We start from the raw sequence: 13,187 nt of genomic DNA, 5'->3' as shown, positions 1-13,187 counted from the left end.
ATGCAGTGGGGTGTTATCCTGATGGTCTCCGAGAGGGTCTTTTGCATAAGAAGACCCCAGGAAAAGACCCCAGCTGTAAAGAGTAGAACAAAGGGCCCGCACGTTTGCGTGTGTAAGAAAATGGGTTAAATGGAAAGACATGGGCTCTCAGACACAGAGGCAGTGTGGGGAGCATGGGAAGGGGCGAAAAGAGGTCGAAATGGGGACCCATTCATATGATACTAAAGGGAGAAGAAAGTCAGAAGACCATGGCATTCCCTCCCTGCCATGGGACAAGTACGGCCCTGTAGTATAAATTCCAAATATTATCCATCAATATAATTAGATTTTTTTTTTCCAGACCAAACTCTTATCTCACCAAATCATCGAAACCAAACAACTACTCAGAAAGAACTTTTTATTTCGATAAAGCCTGACAGAGCTGCGCTCAAGGGCCGGTGGAACCTGCTCGGTTTCCTGTCAGGCAGCTGCGAGTGCCCCGAAGCCCGAGGCACCCGCAATCTGGGGCTTGTTCCTGGAGTCCTGGCAAATCCCCCGAGTGAAAGAAGCAGCTCACTGCTTCCGGTTTTATTTTGGGAAAATGAAAAGTGTTTTTATTTCCCATGTATATACAAAGCTTGATGTGTTGGAGCCTGGAAGCTGTTTCATTCAATCAGTAATCATGTTAATTACTTAAGGATACAGGAAGCTGTGAGTGGTAGAGGGTCTTTACAGTTGAGCCTATATATATATATATTTTTATATATATATTTATATATATATTTTTATATATATATATTTTAATATATATTTTTATATATATATTTATATATATTTATATATTTTTTAATATATATATTTATATATATATATATATAAAATTTTCTTTTTTTAAATTTTTTTTTTGTCAAAACCGTAACTTGTTGAAGGAATTTGTGAACTTTTACCTTGGGTTTCTGATCTCGAGGATAAGATTCACTTCCACGGAGCGTGGTTGTGGTACTTAATATGAGGAGCCTTGGTTGGGCTGGGTACCTGGGCGTTGCTCTCCCGTGGTGGGCACTACCAAGCTGTTGACTCTTCTGGTGGGTTTCTCCTGACTTATTCTGCTGTCGCTGCTCCAGTTTGTATAGACAATGACTGCTCTGTGGGCAATGGAGGTAATTTTACATTGTGGTGATGATGGAGGTCCTGGGGAACACGAGAGATTTTGTATATCTTTTCTTTTCTTTTTTTTTTTCCCTCCATATCAGTCTCGCCAAGACTTTCTGGAATAGCTGCAGAAGATCACAGTAAATCTAAGTTTATTAAATATGTGGAAGTGCTTATAGTTTTGCCGTTTGTGTGATATTTTTTCACCCGAAGAATTTGAGGTCTGCCTCTGCTCAAGGAGTTCTAGGCGAGAGGTCTGGTGCGTATGGAGGTGTGAGAGTCGGTCCGAAGAGCAGTTTCCATCACCGAATGGACCGTGACAGGAGGGCCTGACTTCTCTGCCATAGTTACCCACAATTCTGTCTCCTCAAGCCCAGGCTGGGGAGATATGCAGAATTTTAAGCAAGTTTTTCAAGGTTTCTTGAGCTCCTCATTAATGGAGAGCGTAAATGGTTGTGTCATCCTTAAAACTAGGTAAGAGGTGCCCACTGCACTATGATTTCTATAGGTGATGTGTTTCCTTGAGCGAACAGCTCACACACACATCACTGCTGATTCAAGCCATATTTTTAGAGTACTGGGTGGCTGGAACAACAGAGAAAGCTGCAGCTAGGATAGCTTCCAGCGCTCTGTTTTTATTTTATTTGGCTGAGATTTCCCATTGTCTCTGCAGGCTTTAAAATTTTTGTAGAGTGATCTGACAAAGACAAGCGATCAAATTTGAAGCTGGGTTGTACCAGGATCTGAGTAGCTACAGCAGCTGCTTTTATTTCTCACTGATACATCAAAATAAACAAGAATGACAATAGTTGCATCATAGAAATTTTCCATGCAAATGCTTTTCTTATATGAAGGAAGTTAGTCTGCTTACACCGGTTTGTCATTCTGTGAGTGTGTGTGTGTGTGGGGATGATAAGTGAGAATTACTGTAAGAAAGGATGACCCAGGATGTTCAGGAGGGGGGGGAAAAAGTTTTGAGGGTAGACTCTGACTTTTCCAGGAGTACGTTCAAGCACCCTCTTATCTCGAGTATCTGCTCATTTACTGTTGCCTTTGCAGAGGAATATTTCCTTTACTGATTTCACTTGGTTTAATTTTATGGTGTCCTTTTCCAGGTGATTCTCACACTCTAGATACTGTCCTATCGGCATCCACTCGATTGAGCCCTATCTTTATGAAAGATTTATGTTCTGTTTTAGTGGCTGCTGCTCCAATAGCTGTGCTCAACTCCTGTGGCCGAGTCTTTTTACGGGCTGGAAGTTTTATGCGATGAGCAGCTGCAGCAGGTGTGTGGTGGGTTGACCTTAGCTGGCTGCCAGGTGCCCACCAAGCCACTCCATCACTGCGCTTCCATCAGCAGGGTTGGGGAGAAAATATGATGCAAATCTCTCACAGGTCAAGAGGTAGGAAAGGGAGATCACTTACCTGTTACCATCACAGGCCAAACAGACTGAATTACTTTAATTTGTTGCCAGTTGATTGTAACAGAGTAGGATAGTTAGAAATAGAACTAAAACCACCTTCCCTCTTCCCGGGCTCAACTTCACTCCTGACTCTTCTACACCCTCCCTGAGGTGAGGCAGAGGGTGTGCAGTGGGGGTTGTGGTCAGTTCTCAACATGTTGTCTCTGCCGCTGCTTCTTCCTCACGCTTTTCCCTGCTCCAGCAAGAAGTCCCACAGCATGAAGTCCTTCATGCCCTCCAATGTGGGTCCTTCCCATGGGCTGCAGCCCTTCAACAACTGCTCCAGCATGAGTCCTTCCCATGGGGTACAGTCCTTCAGGAATATACTGTTCCAACACGGGTCCCCCACGGACCACAGTTCCTGCCAGCAAAATCTGCTCCTGCGTGGGCTCCTCTCCACAGGCCGCAGCTCCTGCCAGGGATCTTCTCCTGTGTGGGCTCTACACAGGCTGTGGCTTCCTTCAGGTCTTCGGTGGATCTCTGTTCCACCATGGTCCTCCATGGGCTGCAGGGGATCTCCTCCGCTCCACCATGGTCCTCCATGGGCTGCAGGGGATCTCCTCCGCTCCACCATGGTCCTCCATGGGCTGCAGGGGATCTCCTCCGCTCCACCATGGTCCTCCATGGGCTGCAGGGGATCTCCTCCGCTCCACCGTGGTCCTCCATGGGCTGCAGGGGATCTCCTCCGCTCCACCATGGTCCTCCATGGGCTGCAGGGGACAATCTGTGTCACTATGAGGGAACCTGTGCTCTGGCACCTGGAACCACATCCTCCTCCTCGTTCGCTGACTTGGTATCTGCATAGTTGCTTCTCCGGCGTTTTCTCCTTCTTCTCTTACAGCTACTGCGCTGGGTTTTTTACCCTTAAATATGTTATCACAGGTACCACTGAGCTGGTGGGCTCAGCCTTGGCCAGCAGCTGGCCACTCTATCTGACGTCTTCTCATGGAAGCCACCCCTGCAGCCCTCCTAGGCCTGCTGCCCAAAACCTGCCACATAAGACCAAGATAAGATGGACTGTCTCAAAATCTGCATGTTTTTGGTGAGGATTTAATTATCTTAATTGCTTAGCTTTCTGCTGCTTGCAGGGGTCAGTAGGTCTTGTAAAATAATTTCTTTGCCCCGAGCTTTTGGAAGAGATCTTGTCTCCAGTCCAGTGAGTTCTTATATAGCAGTTATTTAGCTTTGAATCTATTCCAGGTACCACACTGTACTGTAGAGCCTTTCCTTACTTCCATGGCAGTACAAGAACTTGTAGAAAAGGACTAGAATCCCAAACTGCAGCATTCTGGAAGAGAAATGCTTTCAAATCCTTTCCATAGGATCTGTCCCCTTCTGGATTTTCAGGAGGGTTGGTGGAAAACTGGGCCAAATAAAGCATTGTAAAATTTGTCTATCTGTAAAGAGTTTTTTTTTTTTTTTTTTCCAAGAGTACAGCCTTTCAAAACACTTGCTAGCATCTACAGAGGAAACCAGTTGTGTGACTCTGCTCTTAGTGATCACTAATCTTGCTTAATCCTGTTTTGGTTTTGTAGCTTTTATTTGCTTTGTCTACTTTGGATGTTTTGATAATAAACAGTGTAATCCAGGCATTTTAAGGCAAAGTCTTTTCTTCAAAACATTTAAAGTTTGGATAGTTTGTGGCACTGGTACTCAGCTTTTATCCCAGTTTCTGTCCATCCGGTCAGAATTAAGGGTGCATTTCCAGTGTAGTTCAGCTGCTCAGATAAATTTTACAAGTGTTGGGAGTAATCCAGTCAACAGAGCTCAGCCCCGGTTGCAAAACCTGCGAACGTGGAGATGGGAAGCAGCTTCTGCAACCAGCAGCAGACGTTCCCTGCAAGACAAGGAGATGCTCTTCAACTGGGGTGGTGTTGCTGACGTGGTGACATGTCAAGAATTAAATCAAGTCTGTTGTTGCAGTCGCTGTTTCTCTCTTCATAGGCCCTTGCCCTGGGTTTGTGCGTGCTATGAGCCGTGCCTCTTGGTGTTAAACTGGCTTCTTTAAACCCAGTCATGGCAGCCTAGCGCCGTTTAGACATGTAATGCTGTGTTTAACCTGGGCTAGCTGAAAGGGGAGGAATTGGAGTCTTGTGTGCTTGTATTAAAGCAGGGACACAAGCAGCTCAGCCAGGACTAATCCATCTGTTAGAGCGCAAGACCGGCCAGCTGCACTTAGTTACAGCAGGCTCGATTTCACTCTCGGAGCGTCATCAGATAATGCTGTTCCTGCAAGGCCCTGAAGCAGGACCTGCTTTTTGCAAGGGAGCTTCATGAGGAAAACAAGCCAGACTCATCCGCTTTGCCAACCTGGAGAAAGCAGGTCAGAGCTGGCCAGTCTTCCAGGTCCCACAGGCTGCACGTGCAGATCTTCACGTGGCTGGGAGCCAGAGGCAGAGCACTGGAACTATCTGGTGGGAAGGAGGTAGAAATATTCCCATTTGGGCCATGCTGCTGCAGGCTGTGCCGAGTTGAGTCCTGGGGTGACCAAGCTCCATGGGTTCAGCAGCCCCTTTGGATTTATTTCTTCCCAACAGCCCTGTGGTGGTCCATGCTCCATCGCCAGCCTCAGCTGCTGGTACAGAAACGCACCTCCTTAAAATCTGTACGTCTTCAAAAATGAACAATACGAGTAGCTGCTGCTCGTGAAATGTCTACTGCAGATCTTGGTCTAATGTTGAGGCAGCTATAGATGTGATTTTGGTTTCCTGGGCACACGTGGCGTAGGGTGAGCCAGAAACAGTGCTGGGAGCTGGAAGTTGTGTTGGAAACAGGCTCCTGTGTTCCGCAGTGAAACTGCTGCTCTTTCCGGTTGCAAAAATAGCTTTTCAATGAGAACCAAATATTTGCCCTGTAGTTATTGAGGCAGGGACTGTTTCTGTGTAGTGTTAATGAGAACTTCTTGTCATTCTGGGAGAAGGCTCTCGTCTTAATCCACTACATGATAACATCAAAGCAGTCGTGCTGGCTCAGACCACGGATCCATCTTGCCCGATGTTCTGGTTGAAGAACCTCCTCGGGGCTGTGGCCAAATGGAGGGTGGCGGGGCCTGGGAACTGTTCCTGTTCCATGTGCTGTGGTGTCTCCAGGCAGAACTTGGTGGTGGGGCTCTCCTCCAGGGGGCTGTGCACACCGCTGTTCCCCCAGTTTGAGCCCTCTCCACCCTTTTATTCCATTTGTCCTCTGTAATAATTGGATTTTTTTTTCCTGCCTTTTTTTTTTTTTTATTTTCCCCTTTCCCTCTCATCCCCCTTCCCAGGGAGGGCTTTGAAGTGGTGTTAGGGTTGGGCTAATGCCTCCTTCTAAGGGAGAATCAAGAAGAACATCAGTCATAGTCGGATATAAAGGGAAAACATGACCAGGGTGAGCATGTGCTGCTTTCCTCTGATCCTCTCCAAGCACTCAGCTGCCTCCTCTCAGGGCTCCCTGGGCTGCATGTGCTTCTCATGCCCTTAGTAGCCCTCCGTAGCCCTCGCTGAGTTTCTCTGGCATAAATTTCACTGGTTTTCCATTAATCCACATAGGTCTTCTCACCATCACACCTTTGATAACTTTTACAGCCTGTTATCTACTCCATAAATAAGATTAGTTTGTTGTGAATTTTTTTTTTATAGTGTGATTATGAAGCATCCTCTGGTTACTATCTTGCCTTTTGCAGGATGCTAGCTGTCCCAAATATCAGTCTGTACTGAAGAAAGCTCTTAAAAATAACTAAATGCATTCATTTATGTATTTGACTGATCACGTTCTGAAAAGGGGGGGAAAAACCCACCCCTCATCCACCTTCCTTATCTTCCTCACCGCAGAAAGGAATACGTTTGTAAAGCCTGTCACTAAGAGCAGCGCTATCCGGGTGACAGGACAGGTGACACGCAGGGCCCACCTGCTCAGTGCTGGGACAGATTAACTCACATGCCCGATCATCCCTTTCCCTCGGAGGATCGGTTACCGTTGCTGACTCAGCCCTCTGCAATCCCTTCTTGGGGAAACGCCTGTAACAACCGGACCCACCGGCAAGGAAACAATTCACAGGTGTCGCTTCACTTTTGAATTTCCTGTCGTTGCTTGCAGTAGCAATGATGAAGGTTTTACTAGGATGTCATGTTTACATATCCAACCTATGCTTAGCTACAGTTCCTGCCCAGTTAGGACAGCTCCAGGTTTTTAAAATGTTCCTGACAATTGTCTGGATTAAAAAAATCAAGGGAAGAGCCTCTTCTCCCTCCAAGGCCTGGAGGCTGCACTTCAGCACTACACTAAATCAAGCTCTGGGACCAAAACCTCTAAAGCCCCATGACACTAAACACAGATCCAGTGTAAACTTGTTCTGTGGCCTCGGGAAACGTTGCCAGTTTAAATCCGCATTACCAGCCTTTCTGCCAGACTGGGAGTAATCTGTACTCCATCAGCTAACATAAATCTGGAATAAAAGTCAGATCGTGGGCTTTTGAGTAATGGGCCAGGAATGTGATGATGTGCCTGAACCTACTCCAGACCGAATTATCGCTGCCCGGATCTGGCGTTACCTGGACGCCCGCTCCTCCTCTCCTGCCAGTGTCTGTTGGCAGCGAAACGTTCCACAAGTTCGACACTGAAACAGCTCTTCAGAAATAGGCATTTCAATTAATTAAAAAAGCCCCAAACCCCTTGCATTCTGGTATCTGCTAGAAAACCAGATTTTTCTCTGAGCTACTGCAAGCTAATTTTTTAGTTGCTTTTCACTGCCGTCTGCAAAGGGAACTGTACAAATAACCTAGAGAAGTGAATATTTTTTTTCGTCTTGGCACTTCTACCAATTCGGTTTGAACCTACTGAAGGATTCTGTTGATTTGTTTGGGTTTTTTTGTTCCTTTCAGGGCTGGATCAGCAAAACCACTAGTGGTGTCCCGGCCCCGTAAACTGGGCGGTAGCTCACAGAACTTCAGTTCTTCACTTAAGTAAGGCCGGAGATGAAAAGCACTATAATAAAAGGCACTCATAATCTCTGATAAGCACATTACCAAGTCACAGGATTTCTCGTAGCGTAGCTGCTGCTTTGGGAGCTGCCTTCCTTCACTCGTAGTCACCTTCCGCTCATGAAATCTCGCGCCGCATCATCCCCCTTGTAAAATCCCTCTTAGAAGAAAAAAGCTCTAACGTTCCCTATAGTACCTTGAGCAAAGGCACCTACTCTGTGTACTCCTGGATATTTTAGGTTCCCTGTGGCCCTTTGGCGTGTCTCCAGGCATCTGTAGTGCTGCTAAACTCTGAATTTATCCATTTGAAGGCTCTCAGAAGTATTGGGTCCAAATAAATGGGAGGCCTGGATTCGTAGCGGACTCAGCTGCAGTCCTCTGAAAATGGAAATTCAGAACAGATCAAAGAAGACGAAGAGGTGGCCCTGTCGCTGTTCGCTGCCGCGGTGGTTTTTGGTGCTGGCTGCGGGGGGTTTTTAACACAAAGGTGACCCAGGAGGGTGACGAGATGTGTTTGTACGTGCGGTTCTGCTCCTGGCGTTCCTGGCCTCCGCCTCTGCAGGGAGTCCTTGATTTTTGACAATTATTGACAAGTACTGTTTTTCAAAATTCCCCCTTTTTATAACTCATTAAACCGGGAAAAACCGTGACTTTAAAATTCATTACATTTTCACCTGACTGTAGCAGAGAGACCAAATCACATTTCCGTGCCGCTGCAAAGCATATTGTCCAGTGAGCTCCGTAAAATTTGCTGTTTGAATAAAAATTGAGTTATTATTTTTAAACACACATCAAATCTAGGTTTTTGGCCTAGAAGGAGGTTCACGTAGCTTGCGCCACGCTGGTTTGCTGTGATTGATACCAGTTAACGTTCAACCTCTTGGAAAGTAGACCAAGATGGTAATTTGGGACCTAGTAAGATTTTATGAATGGGGTTGCACCTCGTGGTCGAGGATGTTGGTTAATCAGAAGGCAAAAATCTCCAATGAACCAAACCAACGTCATTCTTTAAAGAAGTTCTGCCGTGTATTTGCTGGAGTATTGCTGTAATTGCATGGACTTGGTATCTGGAGATCACGGGTCCAAAATCTCTGAGTTAAAATTGACTTTCTATAATGGCGATGCATATATTCACTGAAATTAATGTAGTTTTATTTAATATCCATTATGATCACAAGTGTTTATGGCATGCTTAGGTGGAAAAAAAAAAGTCAAATTCTTACAGTGCGGGATTTTTTGGTAGCAAACCAGATTTTGGAATACTTGAAGAGCTTTGCATTTCTTTCAACTTTTGATGGACAAATGAGATAAATTTTAATGTATGATGGTAGTGGCTTCATCCTTGGTATTTTATATTTCAACAGGCTTTCTTCATGACTATTATGCTATTGAAATAATTGAGATTGCAATGATTGAAATATAAATTATATGTCTGATATATTATTTAGATTAATATGGAGGCCTGATGACAGTCATCTCACCAAATCAGTAACACAAGATCAAATAGTTTCCAGTCATTGTACAAAATTTTACAGGTTTCTTTAACAGACAGATTGCTTAAAGCATTACTCATTTTTAATGTGAAAATGATTGATCCTAATTACTGTCCGTTGTGTGTTTCACTTCGTGATTCATAATGTAATGCACGGAGAGCATTCTATGGCAATTACTTGACTGGGAGATAAATCAAACGAGGAAAAGCCATTGCACCCTCACTTCCTACCTCTCACCCATTTCTTCAGCCAGCGTGTTTAAAAATTAACAGTTTAGGTGCCGACTCTGCTTTTGTTATTGGTCTTCAGCCCTGGCGTATCTTGTAGGTCTTCTAAAAGGATTATGATGAACATTTTGTGAGTTACTTTTATAATTCATCTGGCTCTAAACTACTAGTTGCAGGACCCACTGTTAGTTCCATTGGCATCAATGCTGACACTTTATTTTTTTAGCGTAAAAGTTGGGTTTTAGATACTTGTCGCTTCATGTTCATTTTTTCCTGATCAATACTGATGGAGTCTGGTCCCTCTACTCCAGAGTATAGAGAACAGCAGGGATCAGGCTACTTTTTCACTTACATTTTCCGATTAGTTTTTTTTTTTTTAGAAACATACCTGCAAATCAACTAGCAAAGAGGAATAAATACATCCATGCAGAAGGATACACACCATCTACTTCATCTCTGTTTGATAATGTTTTGAAACACATTAAGTGAATACTTTGGTGTTACTTGCCAGATTGCTGGTAGCCAGTTTTTGGTCGCCAACCAACAACAAGGCGTAAGATTTTGATGAACATAGTATAGCTTATAGCAACAACTTAATCAGAACACGCAGTCTTCCAGTATTTTTCCTCTTCCTCCAAAGAAGGAAGTTATACAAGAATAGATTTTAATTTTCGTAATTGAAAATAGCGCAAAGTAAACTTTCAAACATGAAAGGGCGGATGATTAACTCTTTGCCGCGGGTTAAAAAAGATAATAAAGGCAGTGCGGGGGCGGCTTGGCAATACCGAGTTACGAGGAGTGATTTTTCTAAGTTTAGTCGTTCCAGGCCTTGGGTTTAGTTTCTGTTTCAACACTTGTTTGAGTCTGTCTGATGGGAAGTTAGCGATGGCATCGGTGTGCCAGCCGCGCTTCGGGAGCCGTCAGACACACGCGAAACCATTTGCCGTCTGTGTTCAAAACCAAAAAAATAGACTTTTGTTCCTTGTAGCTAGAGCCGATCGCATAAAAAATTGAACGGAGAGGGATGCATTGGCGTTTTGCGCAGAATGCTGTTCAGCGCCGGTATTTTTGGTTAAAAACCCAAGCTTTTGTAGCCAAGTTCTGTGTCTTGGCTGAGCGAGTCCGTGGTATTTATTGCCAAATAATGTCCAGGCTTACCAGCTGAGATCTTGTCGCTGCTGATTTTGGTAGACACTTCGCTGTTTAGTTTCAAGGGGCCTCGATTCCCTTATTTCTGGCACAATTTTGGGTAAGAATTCAAGAGCACTAACACATTCAGTAAAAGCTGGCAATCAGTTACATCTGCCGCTGAGAAAAACAGATGGAAAAGGTACTTGGGGTTTGATCCCCCTGTTCCTCTGACTTTAAATAACAGACAAGATCGGACGTAAATTCTTAGGAGCTAATTAAGATTGCTATTTAAAGGCTTTCCGCATGGATCCCCGACTTTAAATAGCTCCTTCTTAATTCCCCGGGTGGCAGCGTGACCTGCCAAGCCGTAGCAGTTGGCAAAGCCCCGCAGATCCCGTGTCAAACTCCCCGAGAAGGTCTGGGGAGGGTTGTAGCGGCTCAAGGAAACCCTCACACAGTGAAATCGTTGAATCGCAAAGTCTATTTACATCCGAAATTTTAATTGAGGGAGCCTGAGTCTAGGAGGAGGTTGTTTTACTGTCCCTAAAGTTTCCCTAGCTAGAGGAATATTTAATTTGCAGCATGACCCTTGCGTGTCATTCTGTATCTTCAGAGATATCTGGAGTACTCTGTGGGTAAATTCAGGATTTCTTATGTTTGGCAGTGGCATCAGAAGGTGTTTTAGGTCTGGCCGATGTTCCCCAGAATTGCTGGGAGGCCAAACGTTTTGAGTTTTGACTCCGTTCTGCCCTGGTGCATGTACGGAACCTCCGGAGTGGAAGTTTTTCCCCTTTTCCTCCTAAAAGATGATCGATTCCCGTTTGACAGTATCAACCTTTTTTGTTTCGCGCTTTTCCCCTTTCTCCCCGCTGAGATGCCCCTGTCGTTCTGAGCCGCAGCGATCTCTCTGACAACATTGCATTGAATCCAAGAGTCTCTGAAAACATTTGCCTCTTAAAAAAGGTTTGTTAGACTTAAAGCGTGTCCAAGGAGGAACGTTCAGACCTGTCTTACCTGCTGATGGGCTTTAACCTCTTTCAGAAAGAGACTTTAAGAAAACGCTTCTTGTTTATGGCGGGTATTGTATTTGCTTGAAGATGTTTCACTAAAGCAGAGGAGACACTTTGAAGAGGGGAAGCTGGAAAGATTTGTGTGTTCTACCACAGCGGAGCAGGTGGCTTCTCGTGATCACCAAAACCACACAAATAACTTCCCTTGCTTTCCTGTGAAGCATCTGAGCAATGCTTTAGAGAAATCAGTGAAGGGCTGCGTCAGCCTTGGCCCAGTTCGACAGAAAAAAATTTCTTACTGAGCAGAAAAAACCTCCTTGGACAGAAGAAAATTACACAGAAACACAGAATTGTTTTGATTGGAAAAGACCTTTAAGGTCATTGAGTCCAACCATAACCTAGCACTGGCAAGTCCACCTCTAACCCACGTCCCTAAGAACCTCATCTATCATCATTTATCAACTACCGTCTATTATAGTTGGCATAACGTTTCTGTATTTTCGGTGAGTGTTCTGTGCGGTTGTTACTCAAATACACTGTGTTGGTGACCCCCACAAAGCTCAGGGGCTTCCGATGGGAGCAGCTCTCCTTACGCCGTTAAAAGAATACGTATTTCCAATAAAACTGAATCAGTCCCAATGCTGCTCTGTTTGTTCAAGGCTTTTCTCCTCCCCTCTTAGAAACATCGTGTCTGTTTCTGTTTGGGAGATTGTTAATATAATTGTATCATGTCATTATATTAATGTAATTTATATAGTTGAATATTTTTCTGTCATAGACCATGAGGTCAAGACCATGAGCTTGACTGTATGGATTATTACAACCCAAACTTGAGTTTTATCTGACTAGGACATGTGTCTTGCTCTGCAGTTGACACTCCGGATCCCTACGTGGAGCTGTTCATCCCATCCGCCCCTGACTGCAGGAAGAGAACGAAACATTTCAATAACGATGTCAATCCCGTGTGGGACGAGACCTTTGAGTTCATTTTGGACCCCAACCAAGACAACGTTCTTGAGGTAAATCACATGGCTGGGTTGTACAATGTCTGGAAGGTTAAAATAACAGTAGCTTGTGCGTGTATGGCATCTGTTGTCTCAAGATGGCAACTTTTTATTAAACATTAAAGGCTGGTTTTTGCCTTTAGGCATGGTGTGAAGCAAGAGATGCTGTATAAATTGTATTATCCAAGGAGTAGCCTTGAGAGTCATTGTGAGATCTGGCTCTGAGCCACCTCTCGGCCTGGCTCTGAGGGTTTGGAGTTTACTGCTCTTCGCATCAGCCGTAAATTATTTTCTCTTCCTCCACTGATTGAACTCTTCTGAACAGCGAATAGCTGGGGGTAAAGTCAAGTCTCTGCCCATTCCCTGCTTCTCTCTGAGGAGACAGAAAGCAAAAACGTGGTTCTGTCTGCCCTGTGCCTGGAGCCAAGGGCTGAGCAGCGCTGAGCAGCCCCCAGCGATGCTTTGGGTGCTCTTATTCCATACGCAGGCTTATTGACTAAGCCACCGTTAAGTCTTAGTATGTTAAACTTTTCCAGATTGTGTACAGAAGGTGAGTGTTAAGTGTAACTATTTTATAAGTGGGCATGGCAGGCATTTAAGGTTATCTATCGTCCTTTGTTAGCTTGGTTCTTTGTAGGGAATGACCTCATATGTGAAGTCTTCTGACCCAAACTTATGGAGTTTCAGACTAAGTTGGCCAACTGGGACAGAGGCTAAAGCCTGTGAAGCTTTTCGTTGAGCTAGTAACTGTAATTTCTTGGGGCTAAACTGTT

General features: G+C 44.6%; 1 protein-coding gene across 1 annotated transcript in view; it reads left to right on the top strand.

The window, feature by feature from the left end:
* Positions 1-13,187, top strand: part of PLA2G4A (phospholipase A2 group IVA) — a 73,598-nt gene that overhangs the window by 21,314 nt on the left and 39,097 nt on the right. The window contains exon 4 of the mRNA XM_065649024.1: positions 12,281-12,429. Within this exon, the coding sequence (XP_065505096.1) occupies positions 12,281-12,429 (149 nt within the window). The remainder of the gene's footprint in view (positions 1-12,280; positions 12,430-13,187) is intronic.

Source organism: Caloenas nicobarica, chromosome 20, assembly GCF_036013445.1.
Source record: "Caloenas nicobarica isolate bCalNic1 chromosome 20, bCalNic1.hap1, whole genome shotgun sequence".
Taxonomy (NCBI): Eukaryota; Metazoa; Chordata; class Aves; order Columbiformes; family Columbidae; genus Caloenas; species Caloenas nicobarica.
Note: the sequence above shows the minus strand (reverse complement) of the source record. Positions and strands in the feature narration are given on the sequence as shown.